The sequence below is a fragment of the Corvus kubaryi genome, unplaced genomic scaffold (assembly GCF_017639235.1).
Source record: "Corvus kubaryi isolate FWS band 111438036 unplaced genomic scaffold, C.kubaryi_AGA036_p1.0 37322, whole genome shotgun sequence".
In the NCBI taxonomy this organism is placed as follows: Eukaryota; Metazoa; Chordata; class Aves; order Passeriformes; family Corvidae; genus Corvus; species Corvus kubaryi.
Genome location: NW_024581101.1, coordinates 3,312,254 through 3,338,226, shown reverse-complemented (window position 1 = coordinate 3,338,226; position 25,973 = coordinate 3,312,254). Strand labels below are relative to the sequence as shown.

Here is a 25,973-nt window from a genome sequence, read left to right as displayed (position 1 = left end):
GCGGCCGCGAGCGCGCGCGGCCCCGCTCCGCTCCCCCCGCACGTCACGCGCGCCCCCGCGCGCCGAGCAGGCGCAGCCGCCGCCGCCCCCTCAGACCCCCCCGCGCCCCCGGCACCGTGAGGGCACCGCGGGGGGACCCCGCTCCCGGCCGGAGCACCGTGAGGGCAGTGAGGGGAGATCCCACACTCCCGTCCCCGTGAGGGCAGTGGAACAATCTAGTCAATAAAACACCCAACATTTAAATAGCTCGGACAATGGTTTCAGTTCTGTGGGTCTCTTTTGCCAGCGTGAAAACCCGACTTACCTGGTTAAACGTGACAGGTAAATACAAAGTTGAACCAGTATTTAAATATATAAAAGTAGTTAGGATACAGACATGAACCTTCTCATAACAAGGATAATAACTTGTTTTGGAAACTTTGCATTACTCTTTGTTACAACATTAAGAGCCTACGCTACAAATCGGAGCAAAGGAGGACTCGGGCAATGCTTGGTGCCTGTTCCATGCCTTCTATTCCTCAGAGGAATCAAAAGCTGGAGCTGTGCTTCCGAGTAAAGTGTAAAGGCAAAAGCAGATTCCAGAGCAATGTGACCCAAAACCTTCAGATGCTGAGAGGGGATTGCTCAGAGCTACCTGCGGGAGTCTGGGGGTCCCGCTGTCTGGGGGGTTCTAGAGGCCAGAGCAACCTGGGGTCTGTGAGTTGGGCCAACACAGGGCGGGCAACCCAGGGTGGACAACCTGAGATGGGGCATCCCAAGGTGACCCTACTGACCACAGCTGGAGTGCTGTGTCCAGTTCTGGGCTCCTCAGGACAAGAGAGCCATGGAGCTTCTGTAATTCTCAAAAGATTAATCCTCCTGGACTTTCATCTCCTTAGCAGAGAATTTGGAGACTTATATTTGACCCTCCTCCCCTTTATTTTTTGTTTTAAATGGTAAAGCCACATAACACAGCACACCCCAAAGTAAATTCAGTAAGAAGAACATTCCAGTTGTTTAGTCTAGCTCTAGCAAGAGACAGACATTCTTATGACAAAATAATTTCAAACTGCCCAACACAAGTAAGGAATGAAGGGAAAAATACCAGAAAAAGGTAACGACAAAACTGAACACTTGGGCAAAGAGTGAGAGAGACTCAGTTTAGCCAGCTCTGCTCTTGCCAGCACCATGGATATTGACAGCATTGCCTTATCTGTGCCTCCTACTCCTTTTCAGAGGAGTGGTGGAATATCAAATTGAACACTCAGATTCTGTGGTCACTCTGGGGCTGGTACAACAGAGCCGGACTGAGGTCAACAACCACCACTGTTTGTCAGATTGTGGCACTACCCGAGGCTGAGAAGTGACAGAAAAAGCAATTCACTGACACAGTTTTCTGACACCTTTGGATCTGAATTTCTGAGGTCAGAATGGTTTAAACTGATAGTCTGGAATCTAAACAGATGTGCTAACACCATTTCTGTGTGTTTCTGAAGATAAGAGAGGGAACGAGTCTCACTTTTATTTCTGACAGAGTTTACAGCAGTAGAAGTAAACCCAGTGAAATTTGGCCACTTTGAAGTTTTTGTTACACTGAGGGGAAAACAAGCATCAAAAAATCCTTTCTAAAATCCTTAATATTCTAGTTTTGTCATATAGTTTCACATATTACCTAATACTAATGAAAATCATTTTATATAAATCGCAATATAATGTGCTTCAGACTTTTTGGAAAATGGGAAATAAATCCCAGCCTTCAGTGTCTTTAATTTGTTACTTAGTGGCAAGGTGGTCAATCTTCCATAGCTTCATTTATTGTCCTCATTTACAAAAAAGTTACAAAGCAAGCCAGGGCAGTACTAAAGGCAAACCGTTCCAGCTGTTGGGATCAGCACAGAAAGAAGACAAAGCAAAAAAGACAAGGGACAGGGAATGGGCCTGTAAATATTTGCTAAATCTTGAGACAGAGGGAAGCCAAATCCTTGGCTGTGTTTGTACCACACTACCAGGGCCAGACCCTTGTGCACTCCAGTATCAGGGATTCACAGGAAGCTGTCACCAATTACATAGCAAATAAATCAGATGTTAATGTCATGTTATATCAGGTTTTCTTTTACAATTATCCTCTATACCTTTTCTTTGCAATAACTTAGTGCTATCTAATAAGAATGGCAATTTCCTCTGTGTCCCACCAGGGTCTCGCTGCTCTCTCAGCACCTGGATTGCCCAGTAATTATGCAGCTTTCCAAGACATTTCTGATATAGGAAGCACTTGTTCTTAGTATCTCTGTAAAGAGATTAGAATTAAATCAGTAGCATGACACACACTCCCCAGTATGCTTGCTATTAAAATAATCTGTATCTAATCAAACTACATTTATATATATTTGTTTTGTTAGTATGTGCTGCTTCTGAGTGTGCACTCACCAAGAGCTTTGGGAGATGATTTTCATGCAAATAACTGAAAGCATTAGCACTGTGTGCACACAAACTGAAACAGCTTCGGAAACATTTAAAAACATTTCAGCAGGCTCTATAATATTCCTGAAGAAAACACCTGCATAGTGAAAGGTGGCTGTAGGCTTTCTGCTAGCTCACATCTTTACTTAGTGACAAACACAGTCAATTTAGTGATGATTTGTATTCAGTACCAGGATAGATGATATAATTAATATGCAGAGGGATGTAATTGATACATACCCGGTACTGTCTCGCCTCTGGATAAACTGGATAAGGCAAATCCTTCCTGGGATAGTCAAACCCATCTCGCTGGGCTCGGGAGTGAGGGAAATAGTCTGATGCTGGATCTGCCATCCTTAGAGGCTGAACATACACAGGACTATGCAAAAGAGAAAAAGGTTATTAAAACCCTATAATATACTGCAAATTGCACAAAGGGTTAGTTTAAACTGCAATATAAAAATATTAAAGCTCACTACTGGATGCATGGCATTGAGGCAACAACATCTAAAAGGTCTTTTAAGTTCATTTTACTGTCAAGCCCTCATCCTGCAAACAGAGAAGAGTGAATTTATAGAAGCAACATTCTCTTTAAGCTTTTATTTTCTTTTCACTGTCACAACAAACAATGCCACAGTATGTAATTTTCTATATTGCCACAATTATTTTCAAAATATTTTAAATTCATGATAGCTATACCTTCAACATTTTCAACATTTATTTTAGAAAAAACCAGACCTCCTTGAGGGACTGAAATATGAGCAAGCTCCAGCCTGTCTCTGCAGCAGAGCCCTGCTACATGTGAGGAGACTGTTCTGCTCTCACTGAGCTGCACCCTGGCAAACAAGTTCTCTGCAGAAGTTGCAGTAAGAACTGCAGCAGTTGGCTGGGTGCTGAGGGGGGGGGGTCAAGTGAGGAAGCACAAGTACAGAAGCTTCGTTTCTAAACAGTAATGAAATGAATGCCTCTGGGATTAGAGGAAAACCAGAGAAGCCTCTGGATAAAGCAGTATTTTAGATTTCGTATGTGAATAATCCAGTCAAAAGCTTTAAGCTTTGCCATTTACTGGACCTTTGTCCCTTGCTGTGCCACTGGCAAAGCTGCAAAGTCATTCTGAGTCTCCAAACTAGGGTATAAAGTGAAAATGAGCACAAAAGACAGAAAAATAGCAGCATACCTGTAATTCTCCCTTTGGTTTGGGATTGAGGCATCATTAAAATCTTGTCTTTTCAGTACAGCTTTTGGAATTTGCCCAACCGAGGCAACCTGTGTGTAGGGGATCAGGTGGTTACACAGAGCAAAATGACAACGAATTAGAATAACCAGCTCACCAGGTACAGTATGTTAGAAGGTATAAACCAGTTTTTCACTTACAAAATATAATGTCTGAACTACAACTCACAGTCTAGGGTGTGAGAAGCCTGAAGTCCTGCAGCCCTGACCCAGAAAGATTCCTTTTATAAAGGGTTTCCTTCCCTGCCGAACTGAAGGATTGGGTCTGATTCACACCTTCGGAACAACAGCATCAGCAGGACTAAATTCCAAGTTAGTTAAAAATTGAACAGCACCATCTCCTGGTAAAGGCAGGCTGAGACCTGCTGCGTTGCCAAGATATTGACACTTTACAGATGGATTTAGCAGAAAATAATGTAGCAGACTAGATTATTTTCTTCCTTTCCTCAGACAGCATTCAATGTCTCCTTCTCACACACTGTGTGCTCCTTAATATGTAAAATAATCCCTTGAAGTACCAAATGAGGAAATGAATACATGCACACACAAATATTCCCTTTCAGTGATTCTTTGTATTTCATACTGGTTTTTAATGCTATTTATCCATCTTTTCTCTTGATACCCACTAGTTCAAGCAATGATCTCTACTACACCTTGTCTAATGGAGAAAACTGGCACAGCAGAGCGTAATCTCTTTTTAATGCTGGTCTTCTAACAGGACAAAAATTGAAATACTTGTTTGAACATTCTGTCAAAATAATCCCTAATTCTTTGTTTTCTCCTATGCAAATTAGATTCACTTAATCCTTGATGAAGAATTTCACCTTCTCACATGCATTCAGCTGATCTTTGAAATCAAATGCTAGGGCGACTTTAAGCTCAAATTCCCTTTTTTTGCTATTCACATCCCATTGCGCTGAATCACTAAGTCCTGCAGGCCTGGCCCGGCCTGGGGCTGTGCTGTGCCCCCCTCTGACATCTCTTACCCCGGGTGGCTGACGGTGCCCGTGCCCCAGGCTGGCAGCTGTGTCAGCACTGAATGCAGGGTTCTGCTGTGCTCCACGGGATGGAAGCTTTGCCTGCTTCCTGGTGAGGGGAACAAGGGGAATTTAGAGCATTAGCAATAGTGAGAGTCTTGACAAATGTTTTTTGTGCTGCATAGATGTCCCATGCCAATGGCTTTACAAGAGCCGTGTATTATTACAGCTTGCCTATGTCTGAGGAAGTACCAGTGACACATTACTGGGGCTCAGTGAAAGGAAAACAGACCCATATTGTCTGTGTACTTGGGAGAGGTGTCACTGGGAAAAAGTGTTGAAAGCAAAAAGGAGCTCAGATTGCTGATATCTGAGACCGAAGAATGGGAGGAACACCAAGCCTTTTGTCAATGGTTAGCGGTCTTACTCCTTTTTTTTTAAACCTGTGGAAAAAAAGCCAATCCTTAAGTGCAAATAAATCAGAAATACACATTTGGTAGTGTTGAATTTAAGTAGTAAATGTGCTTATCAATCTTTAAAGCTTGCCTGGTGAGCCCTAAAAAAAACCAGTGACTGAGAGTGAAGTTCTGCATGCAGTGGTAAAATGCTGAGTAAGTGCTGGGTGCTCAGGTAAGATGTTTTGACTTAGTTTTAAATTGTATAAATATTATTTTGGCAGTATGGCAACCAGAGGTTTAAAATTAACCAGAATACCAGACTCCTTTTGCTATACTTCCATTTTGAGTATAAAACTCCTTATAAGTGCACCCACAGTCACTTACCCAGCTTTTTCTGTTTTCATGCAGTAGACAACACAAAATATTACAACCACTATGATAATCAGTATCCCTGCAGGAACAGTAGCCACTAAAATGAAATCCAGAGTGTTCCAAAGGTGGTTACATTTGGGGCCCATGTACCAGTACTCCTTCCAGCCCATTCTGAAGTAATCACATCTGCAAATAAAAATATTAATTTTCAGCAACATCATTTTAATTCAAAAGTAAGCAATACCAAAATGTATAATATTTTGCTATATAATTATTTATTATTCAACACTGCAGGGACCAAGAGATTCACTATTTTTCCTGTTTGTTTAAAGGTGTTTTTTATCTTAGTTACACCCATCTATTTCCAGATTTGATGCAAAAGTACTTTGCCAGGCTTTGGGGTAACCAAGTCCAAGTTGGCATTTCAGGCGTCCAAGATAAGAAGCTTTGCTGGGCACAGGGTTCAGTACCCAAGTCAGGGCCTGGCTCAGGTCAAAGATCTCTTTGTCAGCTGTGAGCATGGCAAAGCTGCTGAGTGGAAGTGAAACCTCACATTTCTAGCTGTCATTATGACATTGATTTTTTAAAAGGAAAAAAAAACAACTATGTAATGGAGAACAGAACATTAAGAGATCTAATTTCTTTTTATTTTTTTAACTTAAAAGAAAATTTGATCAACCTGGGGAAAAAATGAACTTGCAATTACACTAAGCTAATTCAGTTCTAAAGAAAAATAGCTGAAAGAACAGGGAGCATGTAAAAATTAAGGATTACAGTGATTACGTACATTAGGAATTACATGGCCCACACATATTTTTAAAAAGAAAACACTATGCCCAGATCCTGGATTTGATGCTTTGTACCAGAGTTATAAACTTATGCAGATTGTGAATGAAGATCAACATCTCTTTTCGTGGATCACTTTGCAGAGTCCAAATTTAGTTCATCATTTAGAATATATTTGACATTTACATGCTGTATATTTAAACAAACAAATCAAGCCCACACACTACCTGCAAAAAGGTTCTTGATTTTTACACTGACAAGAAATATTTCTAGGACAGAATTCATCTGTATTACCCAGACAGGCCTCAAAGTCCCCAACTCCAGTGCAGTTGGCTGTGAATTAAGACAAAACAAGTATTTAATGCAATTACACAGTAACATACTGTCAGTGGGCTGTGTTGCTAATTACACTAGAAATTTAAGCTTCGTATGTACTCTGTAGATGATACTAAATCTTACTTTCCAGTGACTTGTCCCTTGAAAATTTTGAAGCTATTCAAGAAATGAAAATTTACCTGCTTAAATTACTTTACCCTGAATGTGTATCCATCTTCCAGTTGGCCAGGAAATTGTATGGCTTGTGTTGTTATGATTTTTATCATATCATTGAAGTGTGGTTATGTCTGAATTCCACTATATATCATCTCTGGATTGTTGGCAAAGACTAAAAGTTACGAAATTCATTAGAGATTCCAACCTTCCAATTATAAGCCAAATTAAAACCTTTTTGTATGTTTTGCATTGGGATTATTCCTTGGTTTAGCCTACGAAAGGATCTGGTTTGCATTAATGTTGGTTCTCCTGTATCCCTTTTGCTGTGTAAACACTTTGGGCTGTAAATTATGTTCCAGAATCTGAGTGTTTACAGTATTTCACAGGTATTTGGCTGGTTAAAGATAACTCCCTCAGCAGCCTGAATCAGCCATCAAATGCCAGCACATTTGGCACTCCCACCCTACATCCTTTGCTACCTGTTCCTCTCCTGCTCAGGACTTGGACTCAACACCAGGCACCAAACTGAACACTCAAAAAAGCCCCCAAACTGCCAATAGAACCAAGAATAATTGTGTACAACTGTTCCCAGTGAGAAGATCCACATTTGGAACGAAGCCAGAGAGCCAGAACTGGCTGAGATCTCTGAGCAGACCCTTCCAAGCCCAGCAGGCACTGCCAGAGCAGCATTAATATTCTTGCCATTGCAAGAGGGACTTTCCACCAGGAACAAACTCATGATTGATGCTTTATTAGCCAGAGGGACTGTGCTGGGAGCAGTCTGCATTTCAGAAAAAGATGGAAGCCTCCTTCCTTTCTACTCTCCAAGTCCATCTAATCCAACATTTGCTGCTTATCAGAGATAAATCTAAATGATTACAGTGATCAAGGTACCAATTGTACCAATCCATTTACATACACTGCACGCTCTCCTCTCAAGAGGGCATCAGCACTGAAACATTTTCCAAAGAAACCTAACTACAGGTCACGTGTTATGGCTATAATGTACAGAACAATGAAAAATCCCAAGTAGCATTTGGCATGGTTCATCTAGGAGATAAGCAATGTTTTTAGCTACCCCTCTGATGAGTAACAGAATTACAATTCTTTTAGCAATGATCCAAAAAATATTAAGGCAGCAGAAAATAACCAGTTGTGATTCTGCTGGGAGAGAGGGAGTGTGTGTCCTTTGGTCTTAATGCTCTAATATTCCATGTGATAAAGGAATTCACTGCTGAGCCCTTCAAAATACTGTGGTCTACATAAATGCCAAGTTAGCCTTCAAGTGGTAACTTTTTTTGGCAAATGAAGGGTTAGAGTAGCATAAAAAAATAGACCACAAACCAAAACTCTATTAGAAAAATAACAACTGCAGCTGGTTTACATCGCTATGGGCTTAGGGATACCCTAAAATAAATTAAATCTATCAATAAAATCTGTGGGAAATATTCCAATAAATAATTGCAGGCTAATATTGGTCTACTCTAACAGAACCAGAGACAATTCCATTACTTAGCTTCTCACTTAAAATAACCTTTCAGTGCATTCTGGTTGTCATGCTCTTAATTATTGATGATTTTCTCCCTGTTAGTATAAAAAAAAAGTCTAAGAACACTTGCTATAAAAAAAGTGTATGATTTTTTAAAACCCATATACCAAGTGTTTTTTCCCACTGAAAAAGAACCAAACCATTTAACTTATTTAAAAAAACCCTTCTGAAATTCAGAGACTGACTCAAAATGATCCCAACCCACCAGGATACTGAGTTTTCAGGTGTAGTTAATATGGCTGTAACCTTTTCCCTGTGACACCAAACACAGGACAGCAGTTGTCTCACCAAGGTTTTCACATTTGCATTGTTTTCCCATTATTTAAAATAAACCCAGCCTAAAGCCAAAGGAGAATTCCCAAGCAGCAATACCTCCCAGTGGGACTGCAATGCCCCAGCAGCACTCCCCAGTGGAGTGGACATGGCCACATCCCTGCTCTGACAAGTCACAAAGCAGAATTCCAGCAGGCCTTACGTTGTGAAGCTCCACTCAGCAAGGGGCTGGCCAGGACCAGGACACACGGCAGGACTTTCAGAATGGACATCCTGGAGCCAAATGGGACAAAAGACCTTTTCTTCCAGACTTTGCCAGCAGCAGAATGAACTTCCCTTTCTGCTGCTGTGGATTGTGGATTTTGAGCTTGTTTTACAGCATCCTTCTCTATAAAGAATTACTAATTAACTTAAAACTGATACAATGTCCCGGTAACTTACCCACCATGTTTTCCTTTATGAAACTGAGTAGTTCTATAAAAATATCTCATTAATCTTGCTATTTCTGAATTTTTGAAATCAGATGTGAGGTATTCATTTAATGACCTAAATTTCAACACACTGAGATATCTGTCAGGAGCATTTCTCTCTTCTCCTTTTAGGCTTACATAACCTTTTACAGATAACAAACTTGGAATGTATTTGCAGACAATTTCCTGGAACAGACATTGTTTTTTAAAGACATGACCAAGCTATGGTCCTGAAGCCATCTAAGGGAGATGAGATGGGAAGGAGGGAATCCTGTAATTGGATGCATCTGCTGTTAAGTTTTGTTGGTTAATTTTTCATTTTTCTGAGAAAAGAACAGAAAATACCCCTCTGGCAAGGATGAGCGATGACAGAAACTCACACCTTAGCACAGCTTCTGTCATCTTGACTCTTTATTATTTAATGAGTCCTGAAAAATTCTCAACACTCACTGCATAAGAAGATCCTGACTGTGTGGTCACCCTGAACACTACACAGGTTACACCCCAAGTTTGTGGAGTTTAACTGCATTGAAGTTAGCACAAGCATTGTTCTTAGGATGGTGCTTTCAAAATTAAGCCATAACTGATAAAATCCCAACATGGGTTTCCTAATTTGACAGGAGCTGCTGCTTATGCAAACATGCCAACCACAGTTACATTAACAGCAAAAGGTAAACTTTAACCTTTGCTTTTCAAAGGATAAATAACGATCTCTTAAAATGAATGCCTAGCAAATTCTTGAGAGAATACTGTTTTGGCTAAAGCCCAACAGCACTTAATATTACAGCAGTAAATAAGAGATTCTCAGCTCTGCCAGAAGATTGCTTTACAACACACCAGAACAAAGGTATGAGGTAAATATTTTTACCTCAGTGAAAGAAATTGCATCATCTTTCTTCAGATGTAAGGCAGAAGTGTGAAGAAGCAGTTCCTGCAGATGCTCCATTCTTCTGGCTGACAGGGAATTCCCCTCTGGCTCCAGCTCCCAGCTGCTCAGTGCCAGTGCCTCACGTTGGGTGATAAACAAACACCTTTACCTGGGGCTGTCAGATTTGATTCAAGGATGCAGAAATGCAGTTGGCAGCTTTTCCTTGGGTGAGATGTTTCAATGAGGCAGGTTACAAACCCTAAACTCTTGACTTTGCTACATCATTGGCATTTATTGGATGCAGCAGGTTTGGACCTGGCCTCAGGAAGGGCTGCTGAGGCTGTGAGTTGTTTTCTGTTTTCAGTGCCCACTTGGGTAGCAGCAAATGAACCCAGTGCCAGCAGACCTGAACAGCTCAGAGATTTGTATTCCACAGCACACCCATTTCCTCCTCTTATTGTCTGAGTTTCTGGAACTCAGCAGAATCAAGTGCCAAGTTATGCATTCTGTAACGACATCCAGGCTAATTTAATTTCTTCAAAGAGAGACATATAACTAAACCAAAGTTACTGACCAAAATTAGTGGTGGAAGATGGAACTGCTCATGATGTTTGATCTTAATTCATTTCAGATCTGGTTCAAGATGGCTTTGGAGAACACTCCTCCTGCAGCATTGCAGGGGTCCTGAGAGTGACACAAACTGAGCACGAGCTACAGATTTCCCAAACACTGGTATCAGGACTGCTACAAATAGAGCCCAGAAAAGGTTACCAAGGCTTGAAACCATGACAGGCTCAGTTTACACCCACTCCCTGGTCACAGCAATGGAATTTCTTTCAGTTGTTCCAGCAAAATCCATCTCCCATGTCTGTAAACTAACTGCACCTTGAACAATGGTGTTCTGCCTTTGCCCACTGTGAACCCAGGGTTTCACTGGGGTTTGTACTCCAGCTCTGGTCCACAACAAAAGCACATCAATGCTGGGGCAGGATAAAAGGCAACACTGACTTCTAGAATGGCTTCAATCACAGCTTTTCTTGGCTGCAGCTTACCACCAGCACATAGCTGAGCTTGGCTTCTGGGAATCCCTGCACTTTAAAATAAAAACCACACACAATCCAGTGCCTACAGATTGTCCTTTAAAAGTATAGGCTTCGTAGGACCCCACTATCATTTTGGATTCAAAGTACATTTTCAGCATGTCACTGTGGTTCAGAAATACTGCAAACTTTCACTACAAGATAACTACAGTGCTGTATTCCAATACCTTTATGGTATTTCCCAAGCTGTTCAAGAATCACAGTGACAATCTGCCATTAAAACAGCCACATCACTCATTTACACAATTTTCCTCCTTTCGAGTAATTTACTCTTTAGGTTACGCCATGTATTACATAATTTATGACTCTTGGTTGGCAAATTGCTTTACCTGGAAGACTGGCACAGAGTCACACTGAGGTAAACACATTTACTACCTGTTTCCTTCTTGAACAGTGTCATTCCTTCAGCATGGATAAAAGCTTCAGTTTTTCCAAGTCCTGAACTATACCATTCTTTAGAAAAAAAAAACAAAGAAAAGAACATGGGAGCACTTCTCAAAATTTAGGACACCGAGCATTCATCTGTCCTTAGTGTTACTTCAGCAATTTCTTCCAGAAGAGTTTCAGTACTTCAAGGGTGAAGTTTTTCCCCCAACATTAATAAACCAAAGTCATTACCGAAATGAACTCTTAAAAAGAAAGGCAAGGAATTGACAATTTTTCTACAGATGGAACAACAGACAAAAGTTAAATGTACTTTTTAAAAAGTATCTTATCACCCTTTATTTCCAGGTGCTTCACAGCAATATGACAAAATAAAGTATCACAATCAGTTTTATCTAAAAAAAATATTAATATCAACAAGTTCCAAATCTCTCTATATTGAATACAATCAACCATAAATAAAAAAACATGCAGCAAATTAAACCTATTTCTGTATTATAAAATACCATGTGACCCCACTCTTTAAGACACTGAATTTTTCACAAATACATAACTTATATAAAAATTACAATATACATTCTTACTTTTATAATGTTGTTGTATTATTGCACTGTGAAATAAACTTTAAGTGACTTTTAAGGATACATTTGAGAGGCATTTCAAAGTGTTTTGCTACAAATTAATAAAACCATGTCTCACAATAAAACTTTTCCCATGTTTTATGCTAATTTTTCACTGTAGCAGATTTGTCTGTTGGGTCCGAAATCTTCAAGAGCCCAAGTCAGGCACATGGTTACCCAGGATGGCATCATGTAGATGTGAATTTGCTTTTTTAAAGCCATTGCATAGCACCTTTACTAGAAATTACTAATATAGACATGTGGCTACAGCTCCTTGCAGTCAGCTGTAAAGTATTATATAACCCCTGGAGGTTCAGATGTCTGAACTGAAAGCAGAGAACACACCCAGCCAGAATACAAAATTTCCCATACTTTTCTCCCATTTTCTTTGGCTGCAGTTAGGGAACAGTTGTCTTTAGCTGTACCTGTTTCACAACATAAACCCTCTAATTTTAACCCCATTGTGTGGGGGTAGTAAACAAAAACTGGTGATAAAAATGAAGTAAACAGAAAATTACCCCACCTTGAGGAGAAAGAGAAATCTCAGCTGATGAAAACACTAAGCTAAAAAGTGACAGTAATAGCAGCAGCAGCATCACCAGTGAATCACAGACTGGTGAGGGTTGGAAAGGACCTTAAAGCCCATCTTGTTCCACCCCCAGCCACAGGCAGGGACACATTCCACTATCCCAGGTTGCCCCAAACCCTGTCCAACCTGGCCCTGAACACTTCCAGGGATGGGGCAGCCACCTGGCAAACCCTGACCTGGAATAATCCTGTGCTGCTCACTCCTCTCACCTACCTCAAAGAAATGACACAGCACAGGGACTCCATTCCATGAGCTGCAGAACTGCATCCCTTATCCTGTTCATTCATCAGAGTGGGCAGGAACACTACTTTTAAGTTATGTCCCAGAAGATGTTTAACTCTGAAGTTTAGTTCTCTACCAATGTTGCCCTAAGGAGTAATTTGGGACTGAAATACAGCCCCAGCTTTGTACACCAGGGCCATGCACAGCATGAACCAGATCAGGGGCTGCAATGGAAGGGGCTTGCATGGGACACCTGACTCCTGCCTGCCCAACCAAGGAGCCCGTGGACATTCCGCAGACCGGATACCCCCACCCGCACCACCAGCTTTGAGTGGAAATGCCCTCAAAACCTGGGAAGTCCCTGAGCAGTTTTTGGCACCACGACAGTGTCCTAAGGCCTGCTCTCCTGGGAAGGGCAGATGTGCTGGTTCCATAACAGCAATCCAAAGCAGCTCCTCTCCCTGCTCCCAGGAGACCAATTCCTGGGCAGAGTTTTCACTATGTCCTGAAAAATCTCACCACAGTAAACTCCTGCAAAATCCAAGCAAATCTGCAGCATCTTACCTTTCCTGTTGACTTGCTGTGGTAGCACATCACTCAAAGTTAATATTTAACAATTTAGGAGCAGAGCAGATAGGTTTTCCTTTATGTTTTTATCCAGAATGTTATCAAAGGGAGACAGATAATACAATTTCTGGCATCCAGTCATGCCCTCGAAAATGATAATTTCTTCACGATTTTCACTTAAGTCTTCATCTGTTTCCCTGGAAATGGTATATGAAGCCCAGCTACCTAATTTTTCTACTCCTCTCTCCGTGATGAAACACTAAATGCGTCATGTCCAGGAGCTCTCTGAAGATTGATTTAATATCCTCTGATAGCTGCCTGAATTCTGACAGTTGCCTGGGCCTTTAAGAGATGATTAAAGAAACAAAACACATTAAATCCTGTCAGCTGTCCCAGGCAAGTTTAACTGATAGAACTCTTCTTTTTAAACTCCCATTTTCTGATTTCACCTTGCACTGGACTCGAAGTCCAAAACTACCTGAAATTTGGATTTTAAAATATCAGTTTGTTTCTGAACCATCCTAAGAGCTTTACTTCTTTTGCACATTCACCATTTGTGCCTTCTGCACATTCCATCCTGTAGCATCTCCTCACAACTTTGCTAATCCCACAGGGACACCAGGAATTCTGCCTGTATTTCACTGGTCATTTGCCTTTGCATTATCAGCCTTGGAAAAACAAATCAGGTTGTGAAATTTCTTCAGGAAAGCAGGAGCAAATATCCCATCACATCCCAGTGCTGAGAACAGCAGCATTCAGGCTTTAGCCTTCCAATCACACTATCTGTTCATATGGTTTCTCTTGCTTCCCCCTCAATTGTACAGCAAAGAAAATTTTCATTAATTGAAAGATAACAGAATGAAGAGAAACGGAAGATGAACAGAAGTACAGCGATATACATAGTGATAAAAGCAGTGTTTGAAAGTTTCATCCTAGGAAATGTAATTTCTAGTATTATTCTTATGGAAAAACACAGAATTTAAATCAATGGGTACTGCACACAAACTTGTGAGAAGAAAAAGTTGGCTGCCTACTACATCTGTGTTTTTACTGTCTGTCAGCAGTTTAAACCTTGCAACTACCAATTTCCAGCTTCCTAAACATTTCTAATGGATTTTATATAAATTCAGGATCAGTTTCATGGATTAAGAAATTTATACACAGTTCTTCCAAGTATTGGAAGTAGGTGAAAACTGATGCATAGTCTAGAAAGGACGTTTAGAGATCAGTTGTATGTTTCTGCCCAGCTTCAGTGACATTTGAACACACCAGAGGTGTGCAGGACACAGAGTTGTTTCCATTCACCTTTGTGAAAAAGGCAAACAGTACCAAATTATTCTGTGACTCTTCTACACAAGCATTAAAGCCATTGCTGTTCACATGATACAACCATGGATATTTTAAGGCTACTCAGACCAGCAGGAACTTGCACTTTGTTCCAGAGCTGAAAGATAAAAGACGAAGAAGCCTCTGCAAACCCCATCCCCCACATTCTTCTTTCAGATCAATGAACATCTGAGCCAAAGCAGAGATATGTTTGCATTCTCAAATATCCTTTGTGAAGTGACATTTATTAGCAAGTTTGGCACAGAGAAACCTCATTGGGAGAAGACACTGACAAATCTTGTTTTCTCAGTGTCTCACTAATGACACTGAGTGAATTCCCATTGCTTATATGGAGTCAGGAACAAAATAAGCACTGAACAGAATCATGTACGTCAATAATACAAATCGGGAGATAAGAAAATATCTGATTAAATTATACCTCACAGAGTATGTATTGTAAAGATTATTCCTTCCCTTCTTCCCTCCCCCTTATCTGTAATATTTTGCAGTTTGTAAAGCAGACTTGGCTTAGCTTCTGGTGCTGTACATGTCCACATCTTCTGGGCTGGACTGACCATGGTCCACAAGTTTTGCATCAGGCTTAAATTTTGATGTCTTCACTGTTCCTGTTAGAGATAGTAAAGAAATATCATTTAAAAATATGCATATATTTGAGCTGTAGGGAAAAAAAGCTTAGTGTTACATTTTGAGAATTTCTGTATTACCAAACACTAAGAAAAGATCAAAATCTCTCTGTTCGAGTTCAAAGTGTGTTAAGATGTGATAAAAGAGGATGAGGGCATGTGGGAATGCTGAGCACAGCAGTGGATGGAGAGCAGGACCTCCTCCCACTCTCCAATACCACCTCTAACACAGCAGAGTGAGAGAAGAAATTGTGATGCTTTGCCCAAGAAAGTTTGAGGCATGGAAAAAAATCTCCAGTGTTTCTTGCCCCAGTGCTCCCAGGAGCAGAGCTGGCTCCCAAAACCAACCCTGCCAGATCTTCCCTGAAGCTGCTGCCAGATGGCAACAATTCCAAAGGAAGACAAGCACTCTTACCTGGTTTCACTTCATGACTTCCAAAACCCATGAACTGAGTTTAGTAAAACATTGAACCCCCCCACTCACCCTGAAGGACAGTGCACAGGCTGACTTATTTAATGATACTGCAATTCCAGAGGCTCTAAGGGACTGTAAAGGCAGGTTTTCCAAGGCTGTGTCCCCTGTTCCTCATCTACTTCTTTTCCAGCTACATCACTTGGTCTAACAAAGGGTGTTACATTCTCCTGAAAACTTTGCCCCATTTCGAAGGAGAAAATAAACATCTCTGACAACACAGATTCATTTAGGGCATGGATATTTTTGGCTGTATTAGGGACATGAACTAATTCCACCTATGAAAGCAAAGACAGATCTAAATACACAAACCCAATAAAGACAGTTTGGCCTGAAGCAAATGTAAAAACAGATCAAAGCATTCCACAAGCTAGATCAGAAAAAATTCAGGTGCAAAGCAAAGATGTGAATGTATACTATAGTGAAAATAAAGGGAAAAAAGATTAAAACCTTGACTCAAGTATGTTCTGCTTGCTTTCCAGAAAAACCAATTCCTTCCTTCCAAGTTATTTCCTTGTAACAAATAAAATTCAGAAATTGCCCTTACAAAAAGTAACAGTATTTTAAAAAAAATTTAGTTGTCCTTTATAAGGTAATTCCACTGTTTTCTCTTACAAATTGGACTACAAATTTTTTTATCTGTTAAATAGGCTGTTACATGATCAGTTGATCATCTCAACCATTTAAGATGCACAAGGAACCACTGCAAAAAACCCAGGAAAATAAAATCCAATGCTTCATTTCTCATATACTCACTCCTCTTTCCTTCCACTATGGATCATCTCTGCATTGCTAGCAGAGGCTAAAAGTAATGAAGTCCATTTGAGACTTCAATCTTCTAATATAATCAAAATTAAAACCTTTTTGTGTGTTTTGCATTTGGATTACTCCTTATTTTGGCCTACAAAGGAATCTGGTTTACATTAACATTGGGTGTCTGACATTACTGAGAGAGAACAGACAATATATAATTCTGATACTGCGACAGGGCCCACAGTGAGAAAATTATCACCTCCCTGAGGCTCTGAAATATGTATTAAATGACAGCATGTAAAATATGCTCTCAAGAATAATATGCACTGACAGTCTGCTCCAGTTTAGAGCAAGAGTAAGTACAGAATTAAGTCAACTAATTGGATTTGCAAGTTGCCCTGAGTTTACACTTGAAATGTTTAATTCACCTGATGATGGCACTGGATCTTCATTACTCCAACACTCTACTGGCAAAGATTCTGTTCTGTTCAATGATCTTGACTCAACAGCAGACTCAGGTTTGGTACTACAAGTTCCTTTCTTTTTCTTATCTTCTTGCATAATTGGTTTTGACTCTTGCTGCAGCTGTGAACCAAACATTAATAAAAGAAAGCACATGGGTACATGCTTAATACATTATTGCAAAATAAAGCTTTCAAGTCTAGAAGCTTATCTTTTATGAAATTATTTTCAGATATGACATCATACAATGATATTCAACTAGTCAGCTGCACACAAGGGACACAGCTGGAAAAAGTAAAATGCATGAAACCCCACAGATCAAATAGAATAAATTCATGTATAAGGGAATTTGACATGAGTATGTACTTAGGACTGAAGCTGTGGTTTTACTTGAGACCCTCCAAAAAGTTCATTTCCAGGTGAGGAGCCTTTAGCCTCACACAAGACTGAAACAGCACTGAGTGTTTACAGAACACTTACTACCCCTAGTTAGCAGAAGATAGAAAGATAAATCATTCTAACACCTTAGTAATGAAAACTAATATATCTTGGGAACAGGTTTCACTCAGGGAAAAAAAATGAAGTTAATAGAAGTGTCTGTACCACATCAATTCTTGTTTTGCTATTATTTAATGACAGTTATCTGAATCTCATTTTCAAAACTCAGAATTCCATTTGTGCTTCTCAGAGGAAATAAAAGGTGAGGACTGCATGCCAATGAGCACTGTAAATTTACAGCAAAATACCTCTACATGTTAGTATAACTGAGAAACTGAAATTTTCTTTGAAAAGAGCAACGAAAAATTACTCCACAAAGCTGAAATTTTTCTCAGGAAGTGCTACTTTTGTCAAGGTTTTATAAATTTCCACTTGAGAAAAAAAATCCTTTCAGGTTGGATAAAACCCGTGTTTCATTCCGGGATTACTAACCCAAATTCCATATGTAATTTACAGAAGGTTCATATTGTCCTCTACTCTCTGCTGGCAAGGCCTCAGCTGTTTACTGTGTCCTATTTTGACCACTCCACTTAAAAAACACAAACCACACACAAAATCCCCTAAAAACAGGAAAAGCAGAGAAACTAGAGGGAATTCAGAGGAGAACAAGAATTATGTCAGAGTTAGAAAGCCTGCTCTGTAAGAGAAAGTTATTACTGGAGAAGAGAATGTCAAAAACCATGATACATTTTTCATACATAATAGGTCAATATAAAGAGGTTACTGATCATTTATTTACTATGGTTGCAATGAGGATAGGACAAGGAAAAGAAATAAATCACAGGGTAATTCAAACAGACTTCCTGAAAGGGTTGTAGAAGAATAAGCCATTCATACCTACTGTAATCCTGAGTGTCTTTAGCCTAAACTCAGGGGCTGCTTAAGACCAAAGCTTGAATCAGAATGGATCCTTCATGTCAAGATAAAAAATGAGCTCTAAGAGAAACTCATTCTTCTCCTGTGCACTCTGCATGTATTGTGCACTACAGAGGGGATCTCAGTATCTATGGGTGTGAAACGTGTAAGAGCAATTAAACACTGAAGTGACTAAAAGATCAGATTGGGGTTTGTGCCTTGCTTAACACAATCAGTAAACGTTAAACAACATCAGCAGAGGAGTCCACAACTTTCTAATCTCCCTCTCAATGTGTGAGTTATCATTATTTCCCAAGTCCTACCTTGGAGACAGTTTCTTTTTCTGCCCACAGTGACCTCACAGCCTCATAGGTCTGATGACTCGCACAAAGTAACTTTTTCCCTGTTACCTATTTTTTTAGAAAAACATAATTTAACAACAGCTTTAAAAATACATCGACACACATGCCATTCAAATGAAATTAGTCATGTCTGCATGAGAACATGCTTGACCCCAAACTAAGGCTTTTCAACATCTAGTGCATGTTTCCCTTACATCAAGCAAATTGTAAATAATGTTTAAATTGGTATTAGGACTCCACAGGAAACATTCCCATGCTAAATCCACCTACTCCAAATGAAATCAAAACCTGATCAGCAAAAAAGTGTTCTGGCAATGTTGGCACAGTAGACTGGAGCACCAGTTTTAAAGGACCCAAACTTGTCTCACTATGTTGGAACTGACCACAGATAAACCCAGAAACTTACCTTAGCAATGACCACTGACTGAGCTGGGTAACAAACAGAATATCCTACAGCAGTAAGTCCCAATGGATAAGCAATTTTCTTAAACCTAGAACCTGTACAGAGCCAAGTATTTTGAATAATTAGACAATAATGAAATGCAAACTAAATAGTTGTAGCAATTAAATGCAGGAGACATTGACATTCTGAAAGAGAAATAATCCCCAACTAGGTTTTCCAATATTGTGAAGAATGAGAAGAACAATTGTATTATTAGTCTGTCTAATCCTGCTCTGTCAGGTCTCAGCCAGCTTCTAACAGCAATGAATAAGGTCCCTTCAATTTACCAGGAAGGATTTTTCTTTTAGTCACACAGGGTTTTGCCAATGTTTCAGAAGAGTACTCTGACCACAGAAATTGTTACATGCTCCATATCCCACAGACCAATAATGAAAGAAGCAAACCCTACCTTTTCTCGCCAGCACTACACCAGCCAAGCCTGACACTGTAATTACACTGGCTTTGGGAAGAAAGTCTGGGGGAGGGTTGTTCAGGTAAACATAAGCATCTACAAAATGGAAAAAAAAAGAAGACAAAAAAGAAGCAGGGAAATTCAATATTAGTAATTTTATTTTATTTCCCACTTAAGAAATAAAGATGAAAACTTTGATTTTACTGAGAGTTAATATACATGAAATGAGACAGGTATGTGACTTGCCTACCTTTTCCAAACTGAATTGCATCCACTATTCCGTTTTTAACAAAGACAAAAGCACTCTACAAAGAAAAAAAATGAAACCAGAAAGTAAAATCTCTGCAAAAGTAGCTGTTCACATATATCTCAGCACGAGACAAAGAATTATTGTGTAACTTTAAAAAACCCAAACCAGATCAGTGACCTTCTAGAAAGGCTGTTCAGAGATCTACCCTGTTTGTGACAAACATTTTTATATTTTTAAAACTTACCTTGACAATTAATTTAAAAAAAAAAATCTCTAATGTAAGCTCACTTTCAAAACTGACATGTCAGGAACTGCAGAGTAGGAAAACACCTGGATGCCAACTGTACAATATAAGAAAATTCAATTATAAAATACAATCTCTTCCCTAAAGAGTCTCTCAGGAAAACCGTTTGGAAGAACACCACCGAATTTGTACCGCCAGAGGTCACTGCTACTCAGTGTCAGGAACTCTCACTGATTAATGGCATGAAAAAGTTTGCTACAGACTTTATAACAAGAGTATTTCAGTCATCCAGTCACTGACAACATTTTGACAGACCAATGAATTAATAATTTACAGAAAATACAGGAAGACGTTTTGAATTTTTTTTTTACAACTATTAGGGTCTACATTTTTACGTAAAAGCAAAACACAAGCATAAAATCTCTTCCTGCCAACAGCCAGGGTGAAGCTGCTGCTTCCCAGCAGGTACAAGAGCAGTGACAGGCCCCACAGTTCCCTCTCCACCTGGAACAGGCAGTAACAGAGCTGGGAGGTATTTCTGACAACTTGTGAGGAACACCCTGCTGCAACAGGTACATGAGAGGCACTCTGTCTTTTTTGTCAGGTACTGCCCTTTAAAAGCAGCTCCTTCTCCATGGACTGCACCTGGAATTTCAGACTCCAAAACGTCCTCAAGTTCCACCAGCACGAATTTACTACTGCTGTAGAAGGAGGACTCATTTTTCCATCCTAAATTATCTTATGCCAAGACAAGAGACTGCAAGAAACCCTCCAGGGGGAAGTAACCTGTTTTTTCAGCGGTGAGTCGAGTGCTGAGGAACTGCAGGAAGCCTTGGGTGCAGGCTTTCCTTACCTGGCACCACCCAAAGTAGCGGCCGGTCGTCTGTCGCACTGCCGAGAGCTGCTGCTGCAGGTGCCCAGGCTGCTCCTCGATGTACTTTGACTTCAGAGGGGGTGCACTGTAAATTGGGAGCTGGAAACAAAGGCACAGCTGTACAGCAGGGACAGAGTTCTCTATTCTCAGTAGCTGCTGCACTTGAATGGGGTTTTTCAAGCCTGCAAATGCTCAGTGTTCTCAATATGGCAAACAAAACCTCTACATGGAATTATGAACTTTTAGAGTTCCAAACTGACTCAAGTGTGACTTCACTCTTTAGAAATGAAAACTGAAGCAACTCTACAGATTCTAAGCAGCAAAATTACTGAGTATGACAAACTATCATTCAGCAAAGGCATGAGCAAGAATAATTAGATGGATGTGTGTATTACCAGAAACTGCACATTACAAAAGGATGCATCAGAAAGTATTCTATTTTTACCTTTTCTGACTTCAGTTTTGAACTACTGTAATAATGACAATGAGATAAAACTTTACTAATTTAGTAACACTTTGTGCTTTATTTGAGCTACAGTTGTCAGCTATTTATTATCACATATTACTTTGCTATGTATTTTAGTTACTGAGTAATATAATTCAATGGAAAGAGCTGCTATTCTGCAGATCTTTCCAGTATTATTTTAAAGACCAACAAAAAGGAGGATTCATACCTTATCTGGCTTCACCAGCTGACTTTTTGACTCCTTTTCTGTTGCTGCATATACAGTAATACATACAAATGGCAGCCCAGAACAAACAGCTGCCAGCTTTGCCACCTGGGACAGAGAGATGAAAAAAGGGAGTCTTAATGCTGAAATAAAAATTTCCCTTGGGCTTCATCAAATATGGGATTAAACAAGTCACTTTTAAAACCTTTTTTAAGCCTTATGCCTTTTAGAAATGCCTTCTGACTTATACGAAGATTTTCTCAAATTATAATGGTAAAGAAAAAGTTAAAGATCCCTGACAACAGTTTTATGTCTAAAATACCAGGAAGAACTTTGTGCTCAAAGGCACACTGATGCTTCCTTCACCTGTTAGGATAAATTCAGATGTAATTTACTCAGCATGCAGGAACTCCAAGTCAATGAATGACTCATTTCAGCAAAAACACGTTGATTTTATTTGCTGCAGAGACAGAGCAAGCTCCTCTTCCCCCAGAGACTGCCAAGCAGGGCAGTGACCCTGGGCAGGAATTTGTGAGAGCTCTGCCCCTCTCCTCACTGGGAGGGCCATCCCCAGGTGTGTGAGCAGACACTGAGCCCACAGCACGTCTGTGTCTGCAGTGGCACAGGGGGAGATACCAAAACTCGTGACATTAAAGGTCTGTGTGCTTCCCTTGCTGCCCCAGCTGTGTGGGGAGGTGTGGATGTGGGCAGAAGGAAGATGGAGGTGACTCCACTGCCAGAATCTGCAGAGAAAAGTCTTACATACAAAAAATAAACATCAGCCACACTGCCACCAGCAGGGCTGGCCATGAATCCAGTCAGTCACACGCTGACTAAAGATCTAACATCCAGCGTTAGTGAAGGTTACACAGCAACATCAAACTCTCAGTACAGTTGAGCTCTTGGCTGCCATTCCAAGGGCCACTTGCCATCTTTCCTCCCATGCCCAACAGCAGGAAAAGCCACTGGGATGCTCTGTTGGCTCATGTGCCCAGCCCAGGATCGTGGCTCTTGTGACACCCAACAGGCCCAGGACACAGAGACCACGTGAGAGAGGAGGGTGACAATCAAAGTAAGTCCCAATTAGCACAATAATTGCCTCTCTGATAAGAAATGCAAAATGCCACAGTCTGAGCTACAGAAGATCATCTAGAAGAGGTGTGTGTCTTCAAAATCTCTGTATTTTCAAAGAATTATTAAAGAAAAACTATTTAAAACCTATCATAATTCAGATTGCTTATTTCAGTACAGCATGCTACCAGAACAAGATACCAATTTTCAGTAGACACTAGAAGCACAACTGAATTTAAAAGTGACAGAGCATGGAAAAGCTGTACTGTTCACTTAAAAAAATTCATATATTTTTAAAAGTCACAATGGAGTTCTGTGCTCAGTGTAAAAGAGAAAGCTATATTGGGAATGATGAAAGTGGTCTAGCTCCTGACTGACAGTAATTGCTTTACTTTTGTGTGCCTGCAGACAAACACATAAATGTTTGAAGATCCAAGGAAACAGCTGTACTGGCTAACATTTACACTGGCACAGTTATTCCAAGAGGGTTTCACCCTGAAATCACAAAGAACCAGAGTGAAAGAAAAAGCAACATCACCTTGACTGCATTAAAGAGGCTTCACTGCATGGAGCTGTTTATCCTGTTCCTTATCTAATCATGAGATGCACTAAAAAGACTCAATTAGCTAAGCTGTTTCTCATATTCATTTATTGAAATTATTTTATTAAAAGTTTCTTAAGAGGCATTATGTATTAAGCAAGGAAAATCATCTATTGTTTAGCTGAAGAAATCAAAAAGCATTTTACCTATGAAAACTTCTACAGAAGTCACTGAGAATTAAGAAACGGCAGGATCATATTGATATATCAAACACTAAGAAAGAAGCACAGAGAAAAACACCTGCACCAAGCTAGAGCTGTGAAACACCCTGGAATTACATGTTCAGCCAGCAGAATGATTTCAGAGCATCAGCTGATAACTGACTTAGATAGAAATAAAAATCTTCTTTTGGATGAATTCAGGAAATTGCTGCAGCTACAAAAGCCATGAGGCCAGGTGACATTTCTGGAGATGAATTCTGCAGGGACACAGAGCTAAACACCAGCTGAAGGGAATGTCAGTGGCAGGAGTTAAAATATTACCTGTAACACCACTGCCATGTTCCTGACCTGCAATACTTACAACTGAAGGATTTTTTTTTTCCCTAGGCATAAAAGCCCACCAAAGACAGACATGGCATTATTTTTGATGAGAAGCCTGAACAGCAATTATTTTCTGAAGAAATGCATTATACACTCTCTAGCAGAAAATTGTTACAGCTACGCCTCTTAATAGTAGAACTGGAGTAAGACCAATCAAAATATAATAATAAAACTGTCAAATGTACCTGGATAATTTTGGCTTTAAGTCTTTGCACTTCAAACAATCTGCTTCAAAGTGCTAGAATCTTATCAAAGATAAAAAATACAGATTCTATTAAAAAAAAAAAATTAAAAAGCTGCATCACTACAAAGAATTCACTACGTTGCACTGAAAAAATGCAAAATACAAACTAAACCATAATAAAACCATATAGTTAATTTATGCTAATCTCCAAGACATTGTTTCCCACTGAAACTACAAATTCTGTGTACTTGCTTCAAGAATTGGAGCATGAGTCAGGAAACTTGCTCTGAAAGCAGGAACAGCCTCAAAACAAATGTAATCAAAGGAGTGGAGTATATGCAAAAATCTGATGCATGGATTTATATATAAAAATATACGAGTTCTCTATCACAAAACGGGAATCTACTAGCCAGGTTAAAATAAGATTAAAATTTAGCTCCTACCTCACACCGTATTTTCCATGATAAAATGTTAATTAAAGAATAAAGAGTCATAGGTTTACGACTTTCTCCTACCGCTGAGATGTCTTGCAGTGGATCAGAAAACTGTCTCACTCCTTTTGGTTTATTTTTCCCAGAAGTTACACAAGACATGACAATTGCCAGAAGCTTGGGGGCCAAACCCAGTATCCTAATTCAGGTGTGTATTTACAAATCTCTAATGACAACTACCAAAAACCCACACACAAGTGGAACAGAGCATCCTCCCAGTTCACCTCCATGGATTTGGTTTTAATCTTGGTCTGCCAGATGGTGACCCACAGAGAGTGAAATCTTAAGAAGAATAAAACTCTTATTAATCTTTCATAGTAAATAGTAAAGAACACACATAAAATTACGTCACTTCACTAAAGGTACTGAATCATTCAGATTTATGTACTGAGCCAAACTACTTCAAGATCACCCAGCCAGACTGCAAAGCCAAAGAGAATTTCTTTTTCCATAACAAACTTAAGGTAAATGTTTTATTTTAATTTCTCTAGCTGTCCTTGTTGACATCATAGTTTTCTCTGCAGATATATACACATTTTAAATGCTTTTCAAAAGTAAATAGGAAGATTCATGTGAGAGCAACCTATTCATCAATTTGACTGTGAACATTGGAAAACCTGTCTAAACGTTTGTGAGAAAGCCTAGAGCTTTACATGCACGTTTTTCTCTGTTTAACGACACTGTATTATTCCTACAAGTCGAGATATTTTAGATACTTGTAACCCTGTTAGCTCGTAACAGCGTGATTTTAACAGCCTTGTTTTAGTGATGTACAGCACTACTAGCACTTTATCATGTTACTACCAAACTATCATCTCGATATTCCTCGAGTTGAAGGTGTTTCGGGGGCTGTAAGTACATGCAGAATAACCAGAAGAGAAATACTGCCTTTATTCCCTTTTGCATAATTTAACCACCTCTCGAACCAGCTCTTTCCCCCTCAGGTCCCACACTACCACAGAGACCCCTCATTGCCCCACTCCTCCACCTGACCCCGGCTTCCGCGGCACCCGCGGCTCCTTCCCCCCAGCACCGCCGGAGCTGCGGGCGGGCCGGGCGCTCCCGAGGGGCCGCACGGAGCCGCCCCGGGAGCCGCGGGACAGCGGAGCCCGCGGGACAGCGGAGCCTGAGGGGCAGCGGAGCCTGAGGGGCAGCGGAGCCGCGGGGCCGGAGGCAGCTCCGGCCTGAGGGCGGGCGGACACTCACCTTGGCCGCCATGTTGGACAGCGCCGCGTACGGCGCCCGGGATGGGCCGCGCCGGGCCGGGCCGAGGGGCCGGGGCGGGACCGCGCTCAGACCGGGCGGGACCGCCCTCAGCCGGCGTCGCCCCAAGCTGGGCAGGGGTGGATCTCCCTCAGCCGGGGCCGGATCGCCCCGAAGCGGATAGGGATGGGGGGGATCGCGCTCTCAGCTGGCATCGCCCTAAAGCGGGCAGGGATGGATCCCCCTCAGCCAAGATCGCCCCAAGGTGGGCAGGAAT

The 25,973-nt window shown here is 40.6% G+C and overlaps 1 protein-coding gene and 1 long non-coding RNA gene across 2 annotated transcripts; both read right to left on the bottom strand.

Moving 5' to 3' along the window:
- Positions 1-912: 912 nt before the first annotated feature.
- LOC121665326 lies at positions 913-4,329 on the bottom strand. Its single transcript, XR_006016334.1, has 4 exons — positions 3,842-4,329; positions 3,617-3,705; positions 2,680-2,818; positions 913-2,266 (listed from the first exon to the last, which is right to left on the bottom strand). It is a non-coding gene; the product is annotated as an uncharacterized LOC121665326 (long non-coding RNA).
- A 7,322-nt stretch (positions 4,330-11,651) lies between these two features.
- On the bottom strand, positions 11,652-25,747 carry APOOL (apolipoprotein O like). The gene is made up of 9 exons (XM_042029267.1): positions 25,700-25,747; positions 21,608-21,712; positions 20,913-21,032; positions 19,816-19,870; positions 19,563-19,661; positions 19,118-19,209; positions 18,673-18,759; positions 16,963-17,119; positions 11,652-15,291 (listed from the first exon to the last, which is right to left on the bottom strand). The coding sequence occupies exons 1-9, from the start codon at positions 25,709-25,711 to the stop codon at positions 15,194-15,196; spliced, it is 825 nt and encodes a 274-aa protein (XP_041885201.1). The 5' UTR covers positions 25,712-25,747; the 3' UTR covers positions 11,652-15,193.
- Positions 25,748-25,973: the final 226 nt, after the last annotated feature.

Coding starts and splice junctions, on each gene's coding strand:
- APOOL (XM_042029267.1), bottom strand. Junction 19,210..19,562: donor TGTAGTGCTGGCGAGAAAAG/GTAGGGTTTGCT, acceptor GGCTCTGTACAG/GTTCTAGGTTTAAGAAAATT. Junction 15,292..16,962: donor AGATCCAGTGCCATCATCAG/GTGAATTAAACA, acceptor TATCTCTAACAG/GAACAGTGAAGACATCAAAA.